At 41.3% G+C, this 25,000-nt stretch overlaps 2 protein-coding genes across 2 annotated transcripts in view; both read left to right on the forward strand.

Annotated features, from left to right (window-relative positions):
* tlcd2 (TLC domain containing 2) overlaps positions 1-22,511 on the forward strand; it is a 24,928-nt gene extending 2,417 nt beyond the window's left edge. Inside the window, exons 3-4 of the mRNA XM_086215826.1 lie at positions 2,383-2,465; positions 18,237-22,511. Coding sequence (XP_086071952.1) covers positions 2,383-2,465; positions 18,237-18,617 — 464 coding nt within the window. The 3' untranslated portion in view covers positions 18,618-22,511. The remainder of the gene's footprint in view (positions 1-2,382; positions 2,466-18,236) is intronic.
* Positions 22,512-24,127: 1,616 nt separating this feature from the next.
* ccdc92ba (coiled-coil domain containing 92Ba) overlaps positions 24,128-25,000 on the forward strand; it is a 13,509-nt gene continuing 12,636 nt past the window's right edge. Inside the window, exons 1-2 of the mRNA XM_086215825.1 lie at positions 24,128-24,598; positions 24,826-24,966. Coding sequence (XP_086071951.1) covers positions 24,828-24,966 — 139 coding nt within the window. The 5' untranslated portion in view covers positions 24,128-24,598; positions 24,826-24,827. The remainder of the gene's footprint in view (positions 24,599-24,825; positions 24,967-25,000) is intronic.

The raw sequence follows: 25,000 nt of genomic DNA on the forward strand, positions 1-25,000 counted from the left end.
TTAGTGTCTCACCCTATTTTTTTTTAAATTATTTACCTTTATAATTAATCCATCAACAATTCTGGAGCAGCTCTTGGTTATTGTGTCCCATTAAACCACAAATGTGTTGGATCGCTGCCACACAACAAGGGCTCCCCCAAAAGATTCCCAAGATGTTTGACATTCCTTCAAGAAGCCCGGCCCTGGAAGCTGGCAAAGCAGTGAGAACAGCGTTGGTATGTGAAGATCAATGGCAGGCATTATGATCAGTCCCAGGCACAAGGCGTCACCCCACGCAGTCACGTGACATCACCAGGACAGCAACTGCGCAAGAAGTCGGTAGATTTATTCATGGCGTCCATATCAGATGCAAGTGGCAACAGAGACGGGAGTCATTCATAGAAAAACAAGTGGAGTTCTTCTCCAAAGTTCCTTTTTATTGCCCCCCCCCCTTTTTTTGCTAATATCTGATATTTACAACTGATTTGGCCGATATTTAATGATGTAAGCATTATCTTTTTTTTTTAAGTTTAAATTTGATTTCACACACCCTGAAAAACACATGTATAAATTTTTGAATTTGAGAAGAACAAATCAAAGATAATGATAAATTTATCGCGTTGTTTTTCTCATCACGATCAACAGATGGTAACCAAAGAAGAGGAGACTTCAGAAAACGCATTTTAAAAATGACCAGGCGCTTGGCGATAACCGATGCCATGCCAATATTATCCCGTCAACAAGATGCCGTCACCATCTCTGACTGAGCAGAAAGACAGTAAAAGTAAGACGAGTCGTAGTCTTTGTAGTGCGCAGCAGTAGAATGCATCTTGAACCTAAAAAAAGTTGCGTCGAGGCGTCTGAATGTTTCGCGCTGACTTTGAACTGACTCAGTATCAGGCTGTACCAGGCACGTTTGTCGTGCTTAGGTTATTATCTTACTGACTTCTTCTTACGGTCATGATGTTGGCATGTGCCCGACTGAAAGGAGACTCACGTCAACATGCCTGTCAGTTACTGATTCATGGAATAATTTTAACTTGACAGCGAGAAACACAAACATGTTTTCCATTTCATTCTTTTGCAAAATGACACACTGAGGTCTTGGAGGGAAGCCAGTAGTGAGTAAACAGTGTCTTTATTCCTTGATCTTGAGGTGGACTATGCAGATTTTTATTTTTATTTTGCACAAATTAGAGCACTGAAGTAAATACATTAAAAAAAAATATCATTAGAAAGTAGAGATTTGAGACCCGAGGCCTCTACTACTACGACTAATACTAAAACTACTACTGCTACAACTATGCAAGGGAGCAATTCTAGGCTATTCAGTTGTAAAAGAATGGGAAAAAAAATGCAAATAAAATAAAATAGAAGCATTCGAACAAAGGCGGGTGAAGGTGTGTCATCCGTGTGGTTACCTGGGTTGTGCATTGGCATCCGAAGGTTAAGTATTATTTGTGTTAAAGCATAATTTCTTTATTGAAAGAAAATACATTTTTCATACAATAAATTTAAAAACCTGTTCCCAGCAAAACCGTAGATTTCTCTGTTAACTCGGTCTTATAAACCCGTTTAAAATACAAAAGTACATGAAGTAACTTCACTGGGGAAAAAAGCAAACAAATGTGAAACGCATGAGGTACATCCTTTTACACAGTAAAATAACTGACGAGCGTTTCACAGAAAGTAAGCCTATTCCGTCCCAGGTTCATCTAATATTTGTGATAAGTGATATTTTCTTGGTTAGTGTCTAATAATACTTTCTTGCTTGGTTCCGTTCTCCTGACAGAGAGGACAGAGGGAGTCGTTGTTAAAGGAGAAGGCAAGATAAGCCATGAAAACTTCACCCAAATTTAACCTCATGAGCAAATAAAAGCTCTCGTTGAACAGAAGGCATTGTTTTGTATTGTACAATAAAAACTTAATCTAACACGTGGAGTCCTAACCAACCAACAAAAAAAAAGAGATTGTGCAGCTGGTAACAAGCAGATTTTTTTTTTTATGAGATGAACTGCTAGATGCCACCACATGGCAGAAGGGTCCTCATGTCAAATTTCAACCATAATGGGGTTAATTCCAGCCTGGCTGAACCCCCGAGCCGCCTCACACGCCTCCATCCCCATCCTAAACACTTCATTATTTTTCCAGCATTCTGAAAAGCTGTCACCATGGCTACGGGTGGCAGAAGGGAAGGGGTGGGGGTGGTGGATATGAATAGCCCCTCTCCGAGACGCATCTTGGTTGCCATCGCTGTCGTCATGGAAGCAGAGTCCCCCCTGATACACTTAATATGCCCGTGGCTGCTCTTGTGGAAAAAAAAAAAATCTGTTATGTGTGGGTTGATTTAATGAACTGTCAATCATAAAGACGCCATTAACTAAATGCTCTCTGTCCTCACAGGTTACTTCATCTATGATTTCTTTGACATGGTACTGAACCAAAGGCTGAGTCAGTCCTGGGAGCTGCTCTTTCATCACCTTGTGGTAGGTCTGCCAACAATATCAGCTCTGGTCCAGTATTTTAACCAGAGATGAAAGGTGAATCTCCTCTGTGTGTGTGTGTGCGGGCGTTTATGTGTGTATGTCTGTAAAAGAGATCCAGTGTACCTCTCAACCCTGAGAATACAATGAACAGTAGCAGTACAATAGTAGTCATATAACCCAAGCACTGCTATCTTGGCGCACTGACTTGAGAAAGACAAAATACCTGTCTTTCTTGTCGAGTTACAGTGTGTAAGGAACAAAGAGACAATCATTCCAAAGTGACACTCTTCCCCACCCCCTCACCCCACACCCCCAGTCAAGCATACAGTCTTCATTTATGCCTTGAGAACATGAACTCCACCCGAAGCTTCTGCAACTGTGTCTGGTGTTTCTGTCACCTCAACAGGCTGACCTGCTACTTTGCTGTGGCAAGAACAGGTCAGATCGGCGAACTCTCACACCGATCACGCTTTCACCGCAATGCAAAGTAATAAGACGTTAAAATAGAAGCATGTTTTCATCCTGCACGACCTAGATCCACCGATGTTATGTACTGCTTTCTGTTGCCAGGTTCTCAGCTTGTTCTTTTAGTGTACTACTCATCTGTTTATATTTTTATTGGTGTGGGTTTGTCTCCTATGGAAACCATGATGTCATGTGTGTGATGACATGAGGACATGTTAACCCAGAAGTGGGTCGAAAAATTTGTCAGACTTAGAAATGAAGAGGCAGCTTGTTCTGCATGAAAGATAGATATAGAAATATGTGGCATCTATAAATGTCCTCTTACATGATGATAATGTGTTCGTGTGGCTTAAAACTGAGCTTTGCATGCATGTAAACATATGAACCTGTTCACTTTACAAACTGGGACTTACATATTCAAATAATGTAGTTGGGAATCCATTTACTCTGATATATTTAAGTTAAATTTTGTTCCAAATTGGCCTTGCGATGCGGGGGGGGGGCATCATGGCAGGTAAAGCTACAGTGTATTCTATCTGGGCTTGAGAAGTTGCCTCTTTTTCTTTCATACATTTTGAATTTTAGTCCTCTGTTCAACAGGGACGCTGCTTTGATAAGGTGTTTAGCTTGTTGCAACATCACCAATCATTTCAGAGGCGGACGTACTTCATTAATAAATTGGTTCTGGTATACGAAGGCAACAACTGGCCCACGAGAGTCACAATGCAATTCGCGTAGCATTCTGCAAATCCCACAATCCCTTGTGTAAAAGCAGGTGTACAGCTTGGATTAGAAGATGAAGCAGACTTATCCTTCTGGCCACCATTAGAGAATAATAAGACCATGCGAATGAATTGCAGGAGAAGCAGTCTGTTAAATGTGTTCTGCTCAAGTTTGATGTCAGTAAATACCAGTGAAGTCACACTGGATCAACCACTCGCAGGTGCCAGTGAAATACAACTTCTTATTCCATTTGAAGCAATGGCATCAGTGTTAATAAACGGCTCAAACAGATTCAGTTTAGTCTGAATTCTATAGTCTTCATCTTTTGAAGGTGGACCCCCATGTGTGTGGAGAAGGACAGGTTCTTGGGTTCTTTTGTTTCCTTTTGCGAATGTACAGTTCTTGCTATGACTCTGATCTCCTTGTTATTGCCTTTATAACTTAAGTAGCTCGTTGTAGTTTTTAATAACGGAAGCAGTTGCTTTGCTGTGTTTCTACTCTTGCGCTGTAGCAGTCCAGTGGTCGCTGCTTTGTTGTTGATGGTTACGCATTCTTAAGCAATCCCGTCGTTCTTTGGCGAGACACGAGGAAATGGACAGAGAATATTGATTTTTCTTTTTTCAAGCACAATAGTCACAGAGGTTTTAGTCGAATGGCAGAATAGTCACGAAGGCTCGAACGGCCTTCATTTTTGTTGATTGAAATCATTCCATTTTCCAGTGTAGTATTTATTTTGTTCTTGCAAGTATTGATGTGTAGATTTTCATTGAATATAAGTCTATTCTTTAGAACTTAAATCCAATTGAAAAAAACATTGTTTGAGGGTATAAAATCCCAGTGGATGTAGGCGGCTCATTGGTGCTTTAGATACATCACCAGTACATCGGAACGTCACCCTTCCTGTAAAATAGCCACTGTATTCAGTAACACTGATATTTAATGACCAGAGGGAAAGATTCCTCGCCATGGCATCCTCATTGAAGTAAAAACAATTTGTTGCTTGAGCCTGCCTCTGTAACCTTCCTACTATTGGCTCGAAGATTGCGGCATCCCCCCCCCCCTTTTTTTTTCTTTCTGAAAGTCTTGTTTTTCTCTCGCTCACTTCCTGGACAGCCAGTGAATGGATGCTTTGGTCAGGCCAGCTGGCTGCAGACTGTCACCAGAGTGTGGGAGGGTGGGAGACATGGCTCTCGGTGCTTCTCAGCGAACTAATTCTTTCTCATCACTCCGCTCACTTCCTCATTGTCATTCACTGCCATTCACGCCCTGTTTATCCATGTGCTGGATAGACCTGTCCTCCTTCAACTTTCTTCATTATACTGTCCTCACCTGGCTCTTTTTTTTAATCTTGCAGTGTTGATGTAGTTGTAAGGCTACAAAATGTGTTAGTTAAATAGCTGTGAAGCAGGAGGTTAGGTCACAGCGCCAGGAGAGTCTAAGGAGATTCCTCAAGGATCAAACATTTGTATTGAATACATAACCAAAGGCATTATGCTCACATAACCACTAAAGTAAACTGCTGAAGTAAATAGCATCACTCAATACAATGATCGTATCCAACTTTATGCTGATAAAAGTAAAACCCACAAGCCTGTCAGTCATCAGAGGAGGTGGATCTCCATCAGAAAGCTGCCGTCTGAAATGTATTTAACAGGTTTGATCACAATGAATCCTCCCACCTGTTGTTTGTTTGACGCCAGCTCTGCTCTGTGAATCATAGGAACATGTTTGTGGTGGAAAAAAAATAAAACATGTTTGCATCTAAAACTACAATTCTTGCAGAAAGCAAATTTCGAAGTGAAAGTAAAAAGAAGTGAAAGGGGCCTGCAGCAGTCCATGCACATATTGTGGGTTTATCAGATACGAGGAAACATTTTTGCTTGATATACCAGTAATCATTGAAATGAGGTTTTCAATTTAAATGAGAATAGTGATGCCAAAAAATTATGTTAAAAATGACCGTGAAGAGGAATCGGGTCCTCTAACGCAGGTTATAATCCTTCTGTAGGGAGGATGTGTTGCATGGCTTTTTTATTATATAGGATTAGTTTTATCTCAGTGTAGCCAATAAATGTTTGTGTGTGTGTGTGTGTGTTGCAAGTATGTGCTGCACTTGACTGAACAGTCAAGCTGGATAATGTTCAACATGTATGAGGCTTATCTGGAGTGGAAAATTGTACATATAATTTACTGTATTCGCTGAAAGATTGAAACCGTTTGCAAAGATAAATCATGCATGGTTCATTTAAAATAAAGCTTTTGTCGTTGCAAAAAAAACCAAAAACCTTTCCAATGTCACTGTTGTGGCCAAACACGGCTCGGTTTGTATTCACGTGGGATTCATTTAGTTTCCTTTGATCTAGTTAGAGGGTTTACACAGTTATTCAAGCATGTTATAAAGCACCATGAGGCGTAGCACGAGTCATGTCAATCCTTGTTGTAGCAGACTGAGAGAAATAATAAAGTCAAACATTCCATGGAAAAGTTTTTTTTTTTTTCCCCCTGTATTGACTAAAGTGCAGATTACAGCTTATTTCTGTCTGACAACTGCATGAGGCCCCTGCCACAGTTCCTCACTCATGATGCCATACTGTCAGCCATCACCGTGTTCTTAACTTGAAAAGCAGGAATTCCGAATAATTTTGCCAGAAATAGGACGCCTTCCTTCAGGGAAATCGATGTTTGATCTTACATGACATGTCATGCACGGTTTTTAAAACACAACACCAATTGTGTATCTTGGGTGCTTGTAAGAGAGAGTTGACTGCAATGAAATGTGCCGCTCGTGTCATTGTTGGAGCTGGACTAAATGTATCACACATGGTTAGCATAACATCAAAGATCAGTTTGGCTTTGCTCATCCCTGTGAAATGCCACCGTCCCCATTTTGAAACGGTGTCTGCTTCATTTGCCCTCGACTCTTGGAAATAGTGAGCGTGCAGTTACAAATATGAGCCAAACATGAGGGGTGGAGGCCAAGAAAGCGCTGGGGTGTAGATGATTACTTTCCATGAAGAATGAAAGCACGTGAATAATGACACGGCTTAGCCTCAACACTAAAACCAGAGTGTTGAAATGATTGATTATCTCATCACAGTGGCACCTGTGTGTGTGTGTGTGTGTGTGTGTGTGGGGGGGGGGGGGGGGTATGGGGCATAAAGTGAATTGTCCGTTTTTTTTAAAATTTAGATGCTGGTTTACAGAAGGAATATGATAAAGAGAACAGGACCATGGAGCGATGGAAGAATGTGGTTGTGATGCGATGGATCATATTTAACTTCATTTAGAGATGTAAGCTGTGTATACTTAGTTTACCTGGGTGAAAAAAATGGCACCAGGATGAAAAATGAGCAGACGACAATGGCTGCAGGATTTTCTTGGGTGATGTCCTGCGGGGAAACCTTAGGTATACAAGCCTTCATGTTGCTCTTGACGAGTATTGCCTACCTAAACATGTGTCAATTTAACCAAATACACTCCCTCATAGCTGCGTTTTTCCCAGATGGCCTCTTTTAGCAAAGTATTGCACCCTGTGGTACTGCAAAAAAGTTGGAACTGGTTTGAGGGATATGACAAGAGTTTCAGGCGGGGAACCTGCCTCCAAAGTCCCCAGATCTCAATCCCATCAAGCATCTGTGGCATGTGCCGGGAAATAAGTCCGATTCACTGAGGTCCCTCCTTGCAACTTAAAGCAACTAAAGGATCTGCTGCTACTAATGTGCGACTGTCTGTTCCTGCAAAACCCAATTAGAAACTTGTGACTCAACAGATCAGTTTTAGTTATGTTGGTATGTGTATATATACATATATATGTGTGTCAGACATTCTTGATTCAGACTTCATTTGTGCTGGACCGCATGAGGACTTCTCATGTGGGTTTGAGGTTATGAAGCATGTTGGCTGTTTCCTTGCATAAATGTCAGTCATTCCTCTCTCATTAGGCACAATTACATTTGCTGGGTAGGGACAGACTCTTAACTGCCACTCCTACACAGATCAGGATGTCACTGAGGATGCACGCTGGGAGCTACCGCAGCACAAGTAACAGCATAGGTAGTTCATTTACTGGTGTGTAGTTCAGATCTAAGGGTTTTGTCTGAATTGTGAGTACTAATGAAATAATGCAGAAATGAGTACTACTGTAGTTCAGAATGTCAACATGTTGACTGGCACTGCAGCATCACAAGATGGTTTCTAGTTCCGTTTTTGAATTTCCCAGAAAAACAGAAACCTTTTAATTGCATTCCTGTTGAATAAATTCTTATCAAATTAGTTAGAAGGCCCAGATGGCCCCAGATAGCATACACAAGGTCACAGTGTGCAGGATGAATACCACAGTCGTTCAGTATCTGGGTTTTGCATTTGAGAATTTATCAGCCCTAAGCAATTTGAGCTTCTTCCAATATGTTCCAGTTTTTAAACAGATTTTTGGGAAGACTCAGAGCTGCATTTGGTCATTTTCCAGGAAATTGTTACTGATTTTCAAAGCATCAAGGTGTAGAATTAAATTCATTCAATCAAGACCGTCAGTGAGGATTAAACTCTTTCTGATTTGGAAACAAAATATTTGCAATCATTTTGACTTATAGTGCAATTATCATTCTTGAGATGTTAACATTTTGATATAAAAACCTAATGAAATAATTGTTTTGTTTTTTGTTTTTTTTTGAATGAGGATCTGTACAATGAGAACCAAACCCTGGGATGTCTGGACACTCATCCAAATTGTCTCTCAGTGACATATTTCCTTTGAGGTTCATCTTGTGGCCTCCACAGATATGAGAGGCACTTGTCTCAGTTTACCAGCCATGAAAATAGACATCTGCAGCTTTTAGCTGGGAACATAACATGTTGGTGAGGCACCTTCAGCAACTGAAAGGAGGAACACACTGTATGTGATTGTTGGCTATTTTGTGGTAACAAGCGCTCTCGGAATGCCTTGTCTGCCATGGATCTCAGCACCTTGAACACCGTAGAACCAGATTATCCTGTATGGCTGTCTCTGTCGCTCTCCCTGCAGTATCCATTTCTTCTCCTTGCTTTGGCTACTCCTGCCACTTGCTGCTTGTCCACTAAAGAACCAAAAGTCTTTGTTTTTGATGCGGTGGTCTGCTTTATCCGAACATTTCTGAAGTTTATTTAGTTTTTCCTGATGGTTGAACTTGACTCACTGGTTAATCCTGATAGGACAATAACAAAGCATTAGATTTTAATGGTAGCGGGAAGTGTAGAGAGCAGTTCCTCACATTTTCATTTCATACTTAAAAATAATCATACCGCTTGATATTTTACAACGCCGTCTTGTTTCAGTGTCTGTGGTATCTTTTTTTATTTTGTTAGCCCTCAAATGTATTTCCAGCTATCCACAAGTTGTGAATTCCAGCAGGTTTGACCAACACTTTGGTGTAACAAACCACACACATGTAGATGTTCTATTCTAAAAATCTGTAAAGTCAACATTCATGCTAACCATGACCTGATTTTCATGCCAGAGATTCATTTTTTTTTAACCTAAAACTTCAGTGGGTCAAAGAGTCCTCAGACTGAGAAGACCTGAGATGACACACCTACTGTTGGCTAATGATGAGGAATGGAAGATCTGGTTTAGTACCTGGGCTTGAAGTATCAGGTAATGCCAGACTGCAACCAGTTTTTCATGGACCCCCCTCCTCAAACGAACACACACACACACACACACACACACACACACAAACACATCCCAACTACTTGTGTAGATGCACACAGGAGGACAGACATCTGGTCTGCACATGAACCTCAGGGTCCTGAGGGACACGCGCATGCGCGCGCACACACAAACACACACACACACACACACACACACACACACACACACACACCAAACCAAACACCCAGCTTCCTGAGAGGGGTTCTGCAAATGTGTGCACCTTCTCAAAACATTTCTGTACGGCAACCCTACTCCATATATCACACACGCTGCCTTGTTCTCCACCCCCGTAGGCCTGTATTCCCTTCAAACATCTCCCCCATCCCCCCTCATCCACCCACTCTGTGCAGCTTTTGCTGCCTATCTTAATGTTGGGGGGGGTCCGTCATGTTTTTTGTTCGTTTTTTTTTTTAAAGAATATTTCAGATTCATCTCAAACACTAACATCTGTATCTTGATGGAAGGAGCAGATTGTATTTACCTACTTCAAACATGCTGCTTTCATGGAATATAAATAGACGCTTGTCACTGTATGAGTGCAGCTACTCAGCAGTAGTACAGGAAAGAGAGCCATTTCACTTCAGGAAATATTTGTTAATGGCTGCTATTATCTGCGTATTAGATAGGAAAGATTTACATAAAGCATTGGCAATTTTAAATCAAAACTACCTTATAGAATTATTTGCATTATCAGAAAAACAAAATGTGACTCGTGGATCTTGGGTCAAGAAAACAGACTTGTATCATATTTGCAGCTTATATATCGTTCTTATTCAGGTTATCTGTCTTAAGTCAGAAATAGACTACAGTTGCAGGTCACGTGCACCCAGAACACAGCACGCAAGAGGTGGAATTTGACATCATATTTACTGTTTGGAGAGGCACAGATCCATCAGCTGGTTAAGAAAACTTGAGCAGGTTGACTCTCTTCTGGGTGCGAACAAATAAGGTGGAGCAAGGTAGGAACACTCGTCCCTCTCAGGTGCCGCACCCTATGGCCTAGAATCATAAATGAGCCACACCAACACATTTTTGGCTTGGACCCAACTGTTGCGGGAACACTGGAGAGCATGCGTATGATTCACATGGGTGGGTGAGTACAGTGTAGGGACTGCTCCACTTTGACCCTGTGCAGTAAGTAGAGTTAACCATCTCAGTGCTTATTTCAAAAATGTTATTGGGTGTCCAAGCAAACATAAGATAGCTTTGAGAGAGCTGCTTCAGATGCTCAGGTTAAAGTGCCAGCAGTTTATATCTGGTAAGCTATTAAGAGGTATTTTTTTCTCGCCAAGAGAAAGAGAGATGAGATTGAATTCCCAAACTGACAAACTATTTTTGTAAGAACATGCATGTCATATGACATTTAGAAATGATTGTGGAAATGATTGTTTTTTATAGCTTTGTTCTGCCGGGACATCGGATGTATATTTTCTGGATGATGTTCCAAAATCACTAGTTTTGTGTGTGTGTGTGTGTGTGTGTGTGTGTGTGTGTGTGTGTGTGTGTGAAGATGATGCTAGCACTGGGTGATCTGGTTTTCCTTCTATCATTCAAGACATGTACTGTACAATGAAGTAAATGGAAATCTCTATGAGAATCCTCATCTGTCAGGAAATAAGTTCAATGTTATTGTATTCCGCAGAATAACAATAACTGCTCTCTCCATAGTATTTCTTATCAAATTAGAATAATTGGTCCAGAAATCATCAAGTAGCTTAATTAACTTTTCTGGGACAATCAGAAGGCTCCTCCATACCTAATCAGGGGATGAGTTGCTACTTTGTCACAGTTTTTGTCAGGTCAGGTTCATGGCTACACTTGTCTTGTGTTAAGAGAAGCAACATTGTTAAATAAATGACGCACTGTCATGCAGTTAATTTGTCTTAACTCAAAATGACACAAACAGCAGAATATTGCTTGTTTTAATAGCTTTATTTTTGTGGCACATCAAATAAGATGGAAAAAACTAGATAGGATGAGAATTATTACAAATTATAGCATTGATAAACTATGGCATCAAAGAATTTTAATCTGTGTTTTTTAAAATGTTGGTGTAATTGTCACAGCTTTTCTCTTCTCTCTCTCTCTCTCTCTCTCTCTCTCTCTCTCTCTCTCTCTCTCTCCCTTTTCTCTCACACACACAACCTCACCCCTCTCTAGCTTTTATCCATTTTTAATCCGCAATACTGTGCGTTTTATGTCTTATATGAAGTCAAATTACGTGTGCATGAACAGAACTCCGGTGGAAATTGAAACAGAGCTTGGACTTTTCTAGATGACCAGGGTCCAAACATTGGTCCAGAGGAGGTTTCACAGCTAAAAAAGGCAACTCCTGGTTGGCCTGTATTAGGAGCAGGATCAGTCCGCTCTTTTGCAGAGAGAAAAGGGTATTTGACCCACTCTCAGGTCAATGCAAACTTACACACACACACGCGCGCGCGTCTGTTTACAGTAAGCCTCAACCCTGATGTTGCATGTCCAAAATTGCTCTTTATTTACCTTGACTCTTCACTACTCCATGCCAGTCAGTGTCAGACTCAGCTTGACATTGACTGGCAGTGAGTCTGAGTGTGTAATTATTTACCTGTTTAATGAAATTCCACTATTTTGTGCCATCATCCCCACATTGAAATGTACTTCATGATATGAATCCAATAATTACTAGTTAGCTGGCGTGATGGTGCAAAAACATAATTTGCTGCTCTCTCTCCAGCCTGTATTCAAAATTGCACACAAGGAGACTTACAAATGAATACACACTCTATGTTAATTGAGCGTATTTGACATAAATAATCCTGTTAAAGCTCATCCGGTGAATTCCTGACTCAATGTCTGTGACAGCAAGGCACTGGTATGACCTACTGCTGCTGTCAGCGGAGGGGAGTTAACTCAGGTCTCATGATAATGGTTAGTATCCCCCCCCCCCCCCCCGGTCCTCTCTCCTTTTGAACTTTGAACTCTGTGTGTGCTAAGTTATGGTCTCATGTTTCTGTGCTCCTAATTCATCCCCATAACAGCATAGGTGGTTCATTTACTGGTGTGTAGTTTTTCTCTGGTCGACCGTGTGTGTCTGCCTGTGAATACTGAGCGTCTTTAGAACACCATCTATAAAAGAATAAATCATTTCCCATTCCTTTTTGTCTTGTGTTACAGAAGCTACTAATGCATCATGTATTTTTAATAGTGCTACGGTGTGTTAAATCATAAGAGGTTGTGGAATAATTCATATGCATGTGTTTGTGCAGACATGTCATCAAACAAACCTGTGCGTTCTCATACAGCTTTGATCATGAGGTGTAAATGGATCAACCGTTTTTACGCTGAAACCAGAAAACACTCAACAACATGCAGCTAAATGCTCCAAGAAGTAGAAACCAGTTGTTTGAAATGGGTTCACCAGTACGCCAGACACTCTTGTGTACCGTTTTATATTTCTACATGTAATATGTACCACCACTTCCCCAAAAGACTAAAGCTGAGCAACTGTTGGTAGTTGATGGTCTGAGAAACAGTCTGTTTTCCTGCCCAAACATGTCCTTACTTCAATCTGATAACTGAGATTTTTTTTTATTTTTTTTTTTGTGCTTCATCTTCAACTTCTCCTTGTGGTAAAGGATCTGATATCTTCCTAAGGGGCACGCACGGGCAGAGGGAATATGGGCTTCCTTGATTTATCACATTGGTGATGTGTAATGTCAAGAAAAACCAGGCTGGTATCACCACTACCAATATAGTAGCTTCTATAAAAGTATCATTTGTTTAGAATTTCTCCATTTCAAAGTATGACTGCGATCTACACCTGCTCTCAGATTGTTCTGGGAAACAAGCACATCTGATGCATCAACTTGACAGTCTAGAACTCTGCCGGTTGGGAGCAGCCTCACAAAATTCTAGTATGCTTTCGGAGCTTGTGAATTTAATGGATATAGATGAAACCAAGCTGCTTCCATGGCCAAGTTTCATTAAAAAAAAAAAAACATTTGAGAACTGGCAAAATATTTTTTAATTTGTTTTATTGCTAAGTTTTAAACTCCAAAACCAGCTGTTGAGGAGAAGCTACCTACCAAAATTTAGAAAGAGGGGAAATCAGAGTTTGCACTGAGTTCTAGAATCTAGTAGAGCAGAAGCTGCCTGCCCAACCCAGCCCTGCCCTTTGAACTGTGAGTCAGAAGCCTTGCTGGGCTTTTAATTTGCACACACATGCACATTGGGGGTGCGGGTGGGGTGGGGGCATGCGGGTTGAACCTCGCCTGTTTTTAGGAGTGACACTAAACTCGACCCACCTGTTTAGAGCCCGTCCGTCATCTCTGAGGCATCTTTGACCCTGCTGCCTTGAGGTTTTATTGTGGCTGTTGCTACAGTGCACAAATGTCTCAATGAAGTGCTTCAAGAATGTGTCAAATACTTAACATAAGCGAAATAAAAACATTTCAATCTGATGTGCTAAACCATGTCTCAATGCTTCACCCAAATCCCAGACCTTTAAATTCATAATCAATTTACCCAAATTTTAAACCTCAGTTAAGCTAAGCTAGCCAAATGTCATGGAGGTTATTTGTGTATGTGCTCTGCGGACATCTCACCGAACACACACACACACACACACACACACACACACACACACCTCTTTTTATTCCTTATCCAAGCTCATTTTTACAGTCTTATCTTTCTTTTCTTACATTTTTGCTTGAATGTAAAACTTTTCTCAGATAAAGCTTTTTTCCTTCCTTTTGTCCATCCCAGATCCTTTTTTCCCCTTTGCTGAAAAAAAAGGGTTTTAACATGTTCTACCACCATATTTGCAGACAGTGCCCCCCCTGTAAAGGTGGGCACAGGGGAAGGTGTAGAGAACATTTAATTAAGCCCACAGGGAAAACACAGGTAGCAAACATCCACACATCCTCTCTTGGAGTCCTTCTCCTGAACTTTACACAGGTGGCTGTCGTTGTACAGCAATGAAGTTGAGTGCATTCAAATAAAACGTTAGAAAACAGAAATAAAATGGTCTGATTTGTGTTCTTCAGTCCTGAAACTCATTTACTATGTGTTAATGTAGGTTTGTTGAGACATTTTCCAGCTTTTTACTACCAACTCAACATCTCTGTCACTTTCAGTCTTTTTACTAATTTTCAACCTCAAGAGTAAAAGTAATGGAATGAAATGGAGCACAGATCATAAATCAAATAAGTCCCACCACTGCTGTTGTAGTTGAACTGACAAGCTGGCATTCATGTGTGGTGCCAAACCTGTCACACGCGTGTGTGCGTGTGTGTGTGTGTGTGTGTGTGTGTGTGTGTGTGTGTGTGTGTGTGTGTGTGTGTGTGTGTGAGTGCGCACGCCCACGGTTGAGTTTCCAGTTGGACAGTTGTGTCTGGGCTGCTGTGTGTGAAAGCTGAGCTTCAGCAGAGCTTACTGGGTAAATCCTGCTAATGCTGAATCATTCTAATTGTTCGATAGATCCAGGGGACTGAGGGGGATTCACAGTAATCCCCCTCAGTTAGGGGTGCTAACAGCAGTACAGGGTGTAGTAGTTGGCCCCTTTCCTGTGCGCATGACTACCAAAGGGCCCATTGGAAGCTCCTTGCCAAACCTGCTGCTGTTGCGTGATTGTCTGCTGACACATGTACACAGGAAAATGCCCTCCTGGTTTTATGGTACGTTTACTGTTTGGAGGGCAGTCTGTTATTCAAGGATTGTGGCGTTTGCCTCCAGGTTTAGTGTGCTGTGGCCCTGACTGATGCCCTACTGTCACTCCATCGTATCAAGATAAGTGAAGAAAAGCTCTCATTGGCTGTTGTGATCGTAGTCCGACACCGTAAAGAAGACATTCAACTCCATAAAACTAGAGGCACGTTCAAAGAGAAGCAGATAAGATATTTCAGAAAGCAGAAATAGTTTACAAAGCTGATGATGAATTGATACAGTTCCTCTGAAGAGTATTGTCCTCCAGCATATTATGCGCCTACTGAATCTGTTCACGCTCTCAGTGGACGATGAATCACTTACCTGTTGAGTTGGTGTGACTGTTGCTTCAGGTGCAGTTGCAACAGGATGCAAGACTTCTAACAGCTCATGAGATTCAAAGTAACGTAACTCCACAGTTATCAATTGTTATTAGATAAACCTAAAGCAAGTATTAACAATCATACAGCTAATACCTTAAAGGAAATTAAAATATTTCTCTCGTCTTTTTTTTTTTTTTTTGCAAATGATGGATATGTGTTAGGTGCGTCCTTTTAACTCAACTATGCTTTCTGGTTAACAAAAAACAGACTGGCACCTCCAGAAATTCTTTTATTATTCTTATTGTGTCCTCTAGCATGTTTTATCTCTACAGATTACTTTAGACTTTGGTTGAGTTTAAACAAAGTGACAGGTCAAAGCAGTTTCTGGACTGGCTTTGTTCTAATACACATTATTTATATATGTACTTCTTTTAATCATCACAATATTAAGAAGTAATTAGTAACATGAAATACTGTCAGTGCAGGACATGGTGGGGAAAAAAAGGTTTAACAGTGATTAAAAAGGATGAAGAATTATTTAAAGTTCTTCTAAAACCACAGATATAAAATGCATTTATCTGTGGTTTGGGTTGAGCGCATGAATTTTATTATTGTGATTAACAGTGGGTGGGGGGGGGGGTGTATGAGAGGACAGGATTGATGGGGGAAATAGAAATTACATTCCTGTAAAATAAAATCATAGCTAATCTCAGATATTCCCAGTTTCAGAGCTGCAGTCCACCGACAATGTTTCCTTATGCTGCCCTCCTGTGCGCTACGTAAAGGTGTCTCGCCGAATTGGTGACATCACGACCCTGCCATTGACTGTCTAAACATTGTTTGGGTCTTTATTCTGTTGGATCATCATGCGCTCAGTCAAAACAGGTTGTCACTGTTGTTAATCCTGAGACTCACCTGCTCGACAACAGATGCCCGCCTGGTGATGGTTGAATATACTTGTAGATTGACTAACCAACACTGCAGTGTGATCTCACATATCTGTGTTTGTGGAACTTTGTTGTGTACTCACAAACCACGTGTCCTGGCTGTTTGTGTTGCTAAATAGAGGACTGTCATCAGTGATGCTGTTCGTGTCCTTGATTATCATCATAACCTGGAAAAAAAAGGGTTTGATATGTAGGCTACTGTGATTATTTCATCACTCCAGTGTCACCAACCTTTCCTAGAAATGTGTATATCTATCCGACAAATCTACAGTGAGATATTGAAACAGCCCCTGACCTTTAACTTCCTTATGGAGATAGATGCGTTTAGGATTATTTGTTGTGGGATTGGCAGCTTCTCTGACTTTTTGTGACACGTCACTGACGAATCAAAATTCGCCCTTGATTGGCAGCTGATGATGTAACACATCAAGTTATTGATTACCTATTTTGAGTAACCATTTATAGCCCTTTCAACATGGTAAGTTCTTCAAGAATATGAAACAGGCCACAGAGAAGCAAGCCGCCACCTCGTATAGCACAGCAAACACGTGTTGGTACACTGTTTCATCACAAGGTGTTTCCAAGCTTTCTACAAGCATGTCACATGACATCCTCTGACCTCACATGCACAAGCACAAGATCCTCCTGCAGCTTAGCTATAACTGATGGTGAAGGTCATTCATTTACACCAGTGTGTCCCATGACCTGCACTTACCAAACACTTGCTGTGGACTTATTCCTACGTGTCTTTTTACTTCCTGTCCTACTTTGCATCCATCTGTACTTTCTTCATGAAAAATGCAGCTCAGCTGTTTAGAAAGTATGAAACAAACAAAAGCAGATGTATCACTAGTTGTTCCCAAGGTTTACTGTGAGTGTGAATGAGGCCCAGCGAATGTGAGTGGGTGAGCTCCCATGGAGAATAGGCTCAGCAGATTGTTTTGGTATAAACACATTTGTTGTCATCCAGATTTTACACCTGCAGCTGTGAGTGAGTCAGACAGCAGCTTCTCTCTTGGCCTCATGTCAGATCCTCCATGTAATCCTCCTCTTCAGTGGCAGACCAGCATCATTAGTCCCTCGTCTGCTGTTAGACTGGAGTTGAATGTTGATGCTGCCACCTTGTGGAGATTATGTGTTGGTTATCTAACAGACTTTCATAAGCACCATCAACAGATCAAAGCCTGGGAGCTGTGACTTTCAGCTCCTATTGAAATGAAATGGAAAAGTCCTGATATTTTTGAAGATTTTTCTCTCATGAGCTTCTAAGTCACCTTATTTAATGGTTATTAGACTGAGTGACTGGTACTTTTGTGTCGATGAATATCAGTTGTAGGTGTGACTGTTACATGCACTAAGAGTCATTTCCTGTTACATGGGTTTCTCCACAGCCCCACCCCTTCAGAGGACAAGTGGTTTTGAGCTCAGATCCTGATCGATTTTTTTTTTTAACCCCATACTCTCTCAAGTACATGTTTGACCAATTTCCGACAACCCACATATCTGAACATTCTGACTCCAAAACAGCAAGTTTCAAATGATAAAAGGACAGAAAATAGCCTTTGCTTGAGAACAGACTCACACTGTTATGAGATCTGACACACACAAATCTCTATAATGGCGCCGTGTAAACATAAATATAAAGGGAAGTAGAACAGTTTATGTGAGCCTTTTTGAGTCACAGTTTCCGTTAGGTTTGGAATGTTGTAGTTAGTGACAAATTCAACAAATAATCTGCCTAAATAGAGACAAGCTTCCCCACTTCAACTAGTGGCAAAACATTCAGAGGTATTTTATTTTTGAATAGTTCACTGGTCCACTCCTGCATCTTGGAAATTAAAATCAGTTATCAGTTTGTGAACAATTATTCTCAATTAATTGTGCATTGGAAATGTATTTGAATGCTTTGGCTCATCCACATTACCATTTGTCCTCTCTCCCTTAGGTGATCACATGTTTCGGCCTCTCTGTGCTGTCCTGCCGCTACGTGGGTTTTGCGGTGGTGGCCCTGCTGGTGGAGATTAACTCAGTGTTCCTCCACCTGAGGCAGATCCTGCGCATGGCCAGCCTGGCCACAGGTACTCTGTACCGCGTCAACAGCATGATCAACCTGGGCACATATGTTGTGTTCCGCATCAACACCCTGGCCTGGATGACCCGCTGGCTGGTTCTCAACAGGGACAAGGTGCCCCTTCTAGCCTACACGCTGGGCAGCGTCGGCATGGCCATCATGACGGCCATGAACATAGTTCTGTTTTATCGTCTTCTCAGGAGTGACTTTCTGAAGAGCAGCACTCGGGAGGCCAAGAAAGAGAAAGACATGTAGGGAGGAGGGAGAAAACGCAGTGAGGATTAGATTCATAGACATACCCGTTGCTATAAGCTCGCACCCTGTGGCCTCAAGATCAAACCTTACATTTGTTTTCTTTTTGTTTAAATTTAAAGGGATAATTCACCCAGATATTGAAATTCAGGCATGATCTACTCACCCTCATGCTGATGGAAGGTTGGGTGAAGTTTAGTCCACAAAATATTGCTGGAGTTTTCACGATTTTCAATTTTTTTTAAAATTTTTTTTTAAAGCAAAATTAAGCCATAAAATGCCTCCTACTGCTCAGTTGAAGTAATCCACATGTCCTGAGGCCTCAACATGACAAGATGTTTTAACAAATGTCTCTGACGCCATGTTTTTAGCCCCCTGTTCACCGGCTGGGAGCTCTGGGCTACAGTAAACAATGAGGCTAAAAACATGGTGTTGGTGATGATTTTCAAAACAAGTTGTCATGTTGAGACTTCAGGACACATGGATTACGTCAACTGAGCAGTAAGAGGTATTTTTTCGGTTTTTATTGTGTTGTTTGTTTGTTTTTGTTTTTTGTCTTTTCTTTCTAAAAATTGGCCTCAGTTCACTTTGGTTGTTTGAGAGATTTCTGCAACACCTTTTCCTGTGAAACTTCAGCACCATTTTGTGGACTAAAATCCTCACCCAACCTTCCATCAGCACGAGGGTGAACAGCTAATGACTGAATTTTCCCCTTTTTTGGGTGAACTATCCCTTTAATAGTAATGTTCTAGCTGAGAAATGAAGGAAACTTGTCTTTCTTTCTCTGTCTTACACTCTTAGCCACAATGCTTAGGTCTACAATTCCCCATCAACTCTCATTTTAACTTAGGCCCTGTGTTGTTAGATGTTATTGATGGAGGATTTTTTTCTCACATGAACAGAACCAATACTTGATAGAAGCACAGAGTGCCACAGGGTGTTTCAGCCAAACGACTCTAAAATGTAGCTTTTGGTAAGTGAAGACTGTTTGAATCCACCAACATTTATGTGTACTTTCATAGGAAACCACAACAAATACAAAGATTTACATATGTATGTCATAAAAAATTATCATATAAGGTTATGGGTTATTAAAAAATGTTATTTACTCTCATTATTATTTAAATCCATATCTATAACCACTGAATACAGTAAAATCCAAACCCTCTCCTCAACTAAACCACCTGCTACCTCAGAAATATTCTAATACTTTTGTTGCTTCTTTAAGCCACAAGCTTTGCTGTCTGTCTGTGTGTGTATGTATGTATATGTGTGTGTGTGTGTGTGTGTGTGTGTGTGTGTGTATATATATATATATATATATATATATATATATATATATATATATATATATGAAAAAATGTAAGGAATATAACAAAAAGACACTGAATTAGCACCAACCCCAAACAGATGGAAAGTATGGGAATGAGGTGAATGTCGATATTTTTCAATTGAAAATGTATTTGAGCATGTGGAAAACTAAATGATAGCAGGCGTCATATATTGCTCAATGATTGTGCCTTGCAAAATGTCAGCCAAGAGCAGACCGGTTTCACTGGCTTGTAATTTAGCGGGAAAAGTTCCACCTGACCCCCTCAGCAGCCAAAACCAGTGACATCTGACATCCGTGGCAGAAGACATCTGATGGCTCCCACTAGCTGCTGTGTTTGTGAGCACACTTGAAACCTTTGAAATGACAAGAAATCAAAAGAAGCAATACAACAAATAAATCATGCTGCATTACCAAGTGACTGTATCATTTTCATGGTTTGGCTATTCTTCTTAGGAACTCTGCCATGCTGTAAAGTAGGAGCACCCAGACAGGCAGGAAGCAGTTGCTATTCTTCACTTGGCCTTTGGAGGGCAGCACACTCCCAAACAATCACCTCAGTGACTTGAATACAAGCAAGAACACCAGAGATGTCTTTACTGTACAACATTGTTGTCAGTCTGTGCCATCTGGTCTTTAATTTGAAGTTGCCAAGTGGCAGAGGTAGATGTTGTGGGACTAAACACGTTTGAGATCTACATCTCACATCGGAGCATTACAGTCCTTACATGGCATTTATGTTGATATCGTGTATATTCTTTATTTGGGGGTTAACTTGTGTATATTGGTAATTTATTCTTATCTTCTAAAATTGTGGATTAAAGATGAAATGAACATAATGTTCAATGAATTTCCCTGTTGTGAAACAGTTTGGTTATAATGGAGCTGATGATTGTCAAGTTCTTGTGCCTCGTGAACTCCCCAATTATCTCACCGCATACATCTGAGCGTGAAACTATAAAACCATACAAACGGCAGATAGAAACAAACTACCTGTGTGTGCATTGAAGAAGAAACATCTGATACCAAATCCCTCACTTTATAATCTGATGTCAACAAATCGAACTGTTTGTCCACATTAGTATCAGGACGTCATTGCCTAGTGAAGGGGTTCTCAAACTTTGTCATGATCTGATGAAGATTTTTTTTTAGACTTCTCTGACCTCGGTTTATAGTTTTGCCTTGTGAGTTTGTTTTTTCCTAATTATGAAACTATTAATACATTTCCACTGTTTCCTCTCAGTAAAACAACAAAAGGCCTTGTGTGAACTGGCAAGAAATTTCCCCAAATTTGGTAAGACGTTGATTTTGAAGGAACTGCATCAAAATGGCCTGAAATTAGTTTTAAAAAGAAAACAAAATTTGTTTTAAATTGCCAAACAAAGGTATACCTATTGTTATTGAAATAATATAATTTTGTAACATCCATGCTGTGTTAGATTTCATGTGTTTAAAACTATCCTTCCTTTGCTGCCTGGGGGGTCCCTGGACCGCACATTGAGAACCCCTGCCCTAAACTACACAGTCGGGAAGGAAGGTTGATGATTGTCCAGTTGATTGGTTAAATCCCATCAGGAATTTCTTTTATTGTGAATGTATATTTGCATTAATTCTGTCGGCGATCGTTTAGGGCAGCTTAACTTTTGTTGTTGTAGTGAAGACTACTGGTGACAGTTGAAGTTCTTTATAACAAGCTACTTATATTTGTGAATGTGTCGTATGTGGCTGTGCTGTTATCGTATGATAGCGGGCTTGTTCTGGTGAAGTGTGCTTTCGAGGAAGTGTGATGAAATGAAATTGTTTTTCATGTCAATGTTGTAACCAAAATCTAGCAGCGGTGCTCTCAGCAAACTCACCCCCCTCGTTTTCCATACATGTGCATTTATAACTGCCTTGAACTTTAAAAAAAAAAAAGAAAAAGAAAAAAAAATTGTCCCAAGGCGAGATGATGATGGCCTGGGGAAGTTAATTCAGGATTTAAAGGAAAAGTGCAGCATTTGTGAATTTATACTGCCAGTCTGCCTTACACAACAATCATAGACAACAGTCAGCTGGTTCTTATGTTTTCATGAGATCATGAGGAAGGCTATTTTTAGAAATTAGAAGATATGATTTTTCTCTTTGGTTGTTCAGAGGTCTGCAACTTCTGTTGAGTCTGCTGATTGTTGATGTCGGCCATTATTACCAGTTCAAACCAGTAAAGACTATTAACACTGTGCAGCTCATCCAATACTGAGACCAGGTAAGGGTCTGAGAGCAACATCTGCTTCCTCTGAGCATCAAACAAGTTTTGCAAGCTTATGTCCGAAGTGTAGATATAACTTTTATTTTTTCATGTTTTCCCAGAGATTGTTTTGTAATTCAAACTTCAATTTGTATGTTTATAAAATAACATGAATGTGAAAATAAAGATTACTGTTGTAAAAAAAAAATTCACATCTTTTATTTATGTGGATGTCATTTAAATGTTAAAGGCCAGAAACCTGAAAGTACATCTTTTGCATTATGACGTTCTACATCTTACACCAATGTATAAAATTGGCTCAAATTAAATTTAACTCCAGTTTATCTTGTGTTTCTCTCACTCAATATTGTGCTTGTGCTCCCCCTCAGCGTCTTCTGGTTACTGAACTGCTAAGTTAAAACGCGCATGCGCAGCCTCTAGAGCGTAGTCTTCAACTACGTCCGCCGAGGGCGATACTGCATGTTGCTTACTGTTTTCCATTTATTGAGCCCACTACTCAAAACAACCGCTGTGTCCTGGGCGACCGCTGCCGCTCATGACGTGGGCGGTCGCCGGCGGTGAAGAAAAAAATTTAAGGGTAACTCTTGTGGGTAGGAAGGTGGTCAATTATGGAAGAGAGCCGAGCGCGACCGCTCCCTGCTTCGGAATAGCACGTTGTCTCGCCGCTGTACGCCTCTGAGGCTTAGCCGAACATGGCAGGGCGCCTCCGCCTCCGGCTCGACTCCAGCGGGTTTGCTAGCAGCTGGACGCTGTAATGAGCTCCGAGTTTCGCTCTGTTCTCATCTTATCCTAAAAAAAAAAAAAAGTGTTCCAATTTTTTAAAATTAATTCAATAAAGCTGAACTGATAGTTTGGTAGCGAGTGGTGTGTTCCTCGTAGCCGGAGTAAAAAGTTTTACTTAAAGACTACTCTTGGAGACACATTCTTATAACCCAACTTTTAACAAAAATATAAGTGGCAACTTCTGACATCACAACTGCATTTAACAGGTCTGTAGCGTCATCGTGTCTAAGTGTTTTGCTGCCTCAGTACTCTTCAAATACTGATACTACTGAAACACTGCAGGAAACTTATGAACATAAAATATCCAGAAATACACAACATGGACACTGATCTTCGCGGCAGTTTCTCAATGATGATGTATCAAGCCATAGACTTGCTTTCACCTTGTCTTTTAAATTGTGCAATTCTTTGCAACAAATGGTTAGCTGATCGACAGAAATGCACAAATTACTTCAAACACGGTTGCAGCTCTTTGGAGGGGTTTAATACAGAGATGAGCCTTAAGCCTCAAGCGTCCACAAAGGAAAGAGCTGCTCCAGCACGGGATCTTCCTGTGTGGAGTCTGCATGTTCTCACTGTTCCTGTGTGGGTTCTCTCCAGGTACTCCAGCTTCCTCCCTCAGTCCAAAGACATCAAGAGGGGATGTCACATCAAGAGTCCCTCCCTAAATGGCCTGTTTTTTATGTTTGCATTATCTAACAGGATTAAAGTCTCTTTATTCACCTGTGCTTTTACTAAAAGTTAGTTTATTGTGTTGTTTCGACAAAATATGGACTGTTAAAACACAGGCAAAAAAAAAACAAAAAAACAGCCTGAATGGACTTAAAAGACGTTCATCGTTTCTAATTGGACTAAAACCAAGATACTGTGGTTGGGAATAAAAGTAGGCCCAAAAAGGTCCGCGACCTGTATATTGAGATCCACTACAAACGCCCAGCCCTGCCTGAATCTCGCACCTATCATAGACAGCTCGATGGCTGAATTATAAATATAAAAGGATTATTGTGAAGCTTGTCCTTTCTCCCTATTGGGTTTTCCTTTTGTCCTCCCACGAGCTCTATATCGATCCTGCCACGCGCATTGGTGTGGGCAGGTCCCTCCAATCAGCTGACGCCCTCCATCGTACGATGCTCTCGCGTGTTCTGGGATGTCTTGTTTTCATCATCCTCTTCACCAGTGCAACATCCGTCCACAGCCGCTCGGTGCCAGCCTGGACGGGGACGAAAGATGCGCATGTTGAAAGTGCGCTGCGCACTTCCCCTGCGCGCTTTTTTCCTATCGACCGTGCGGGAATCGTTTTCCTGATCATGCTCAACGCAGATGCCGCAGCAGGGAGCGGGTTGGCCGGAGGACCGCGGCGCCAGCCATCGCGCTGGGTTTCCATCTTTGCGCAGCCGTCCAGCTTCCTTCTCCTCCTCCTCCCCCTCCTTCCCCTCCTCTAATCAGACGGCGTCACAGGCAGCAGATGAGCGCGTTAGTGCTCCAGATAACATGTCCCCGGGTGAATGCCGCAGCCCACAGGATCTGGACCAGCAGCACCGGAGGCGATGCCAGCATGCTCCCTTCCCTCTTCTAACGCTCGCGGATCCTACTTCTTAAATATTGGCAATTAACATCAACTCAGAGGTAAAAAGAGAAGCGTTATCAACGTTTCTTAATTGTCAATTTGACTGCACCCCAGCATGGTTTTCCACATTTTGTTATTGTGTGTGATGGTAATAGTTCCCCCTTGAACTTCTCTCTGCTGGTGACGTCAGTGATGTTCACCATGTGAGAAGTTCTAAGAGGTTTGGTTTTGTAGACGGACAGTTATCAAGGTGTCACATCCATGACGATGTCCTCTGTGTGTCTAGACATGGACATGGGGGACGAAAGCGGCTTGTCCAGGCAGATCGAGAGTGTGGAGAGGAGCGTGGTGTTCCTCAGGCAGGAACACCTCACCTTGCTGCACGGCCTCCACCTGGAGATCCTCTCCCTTCAGAAACGATGCTCAGGTGAGCTGATGTAACCGGGGGAGTGGGAGTAAAG

Source organism: Aulostomus chinensis, chromosome 10, assembly GCF_037954235.1.
Source record: "Aulostomus chinensis isolate RoL2024-O1b breed Wild chromosome 10, RoL_Achi_v1.0, whole genome shotgun sequence".
NCBI classification, from domain to species: Eukaryota; Metazoa; Chordata; class Actinopteri; order Syngnathiformes; family Aulostomidae; genus Aulostomus; species Aulostomus chinensis.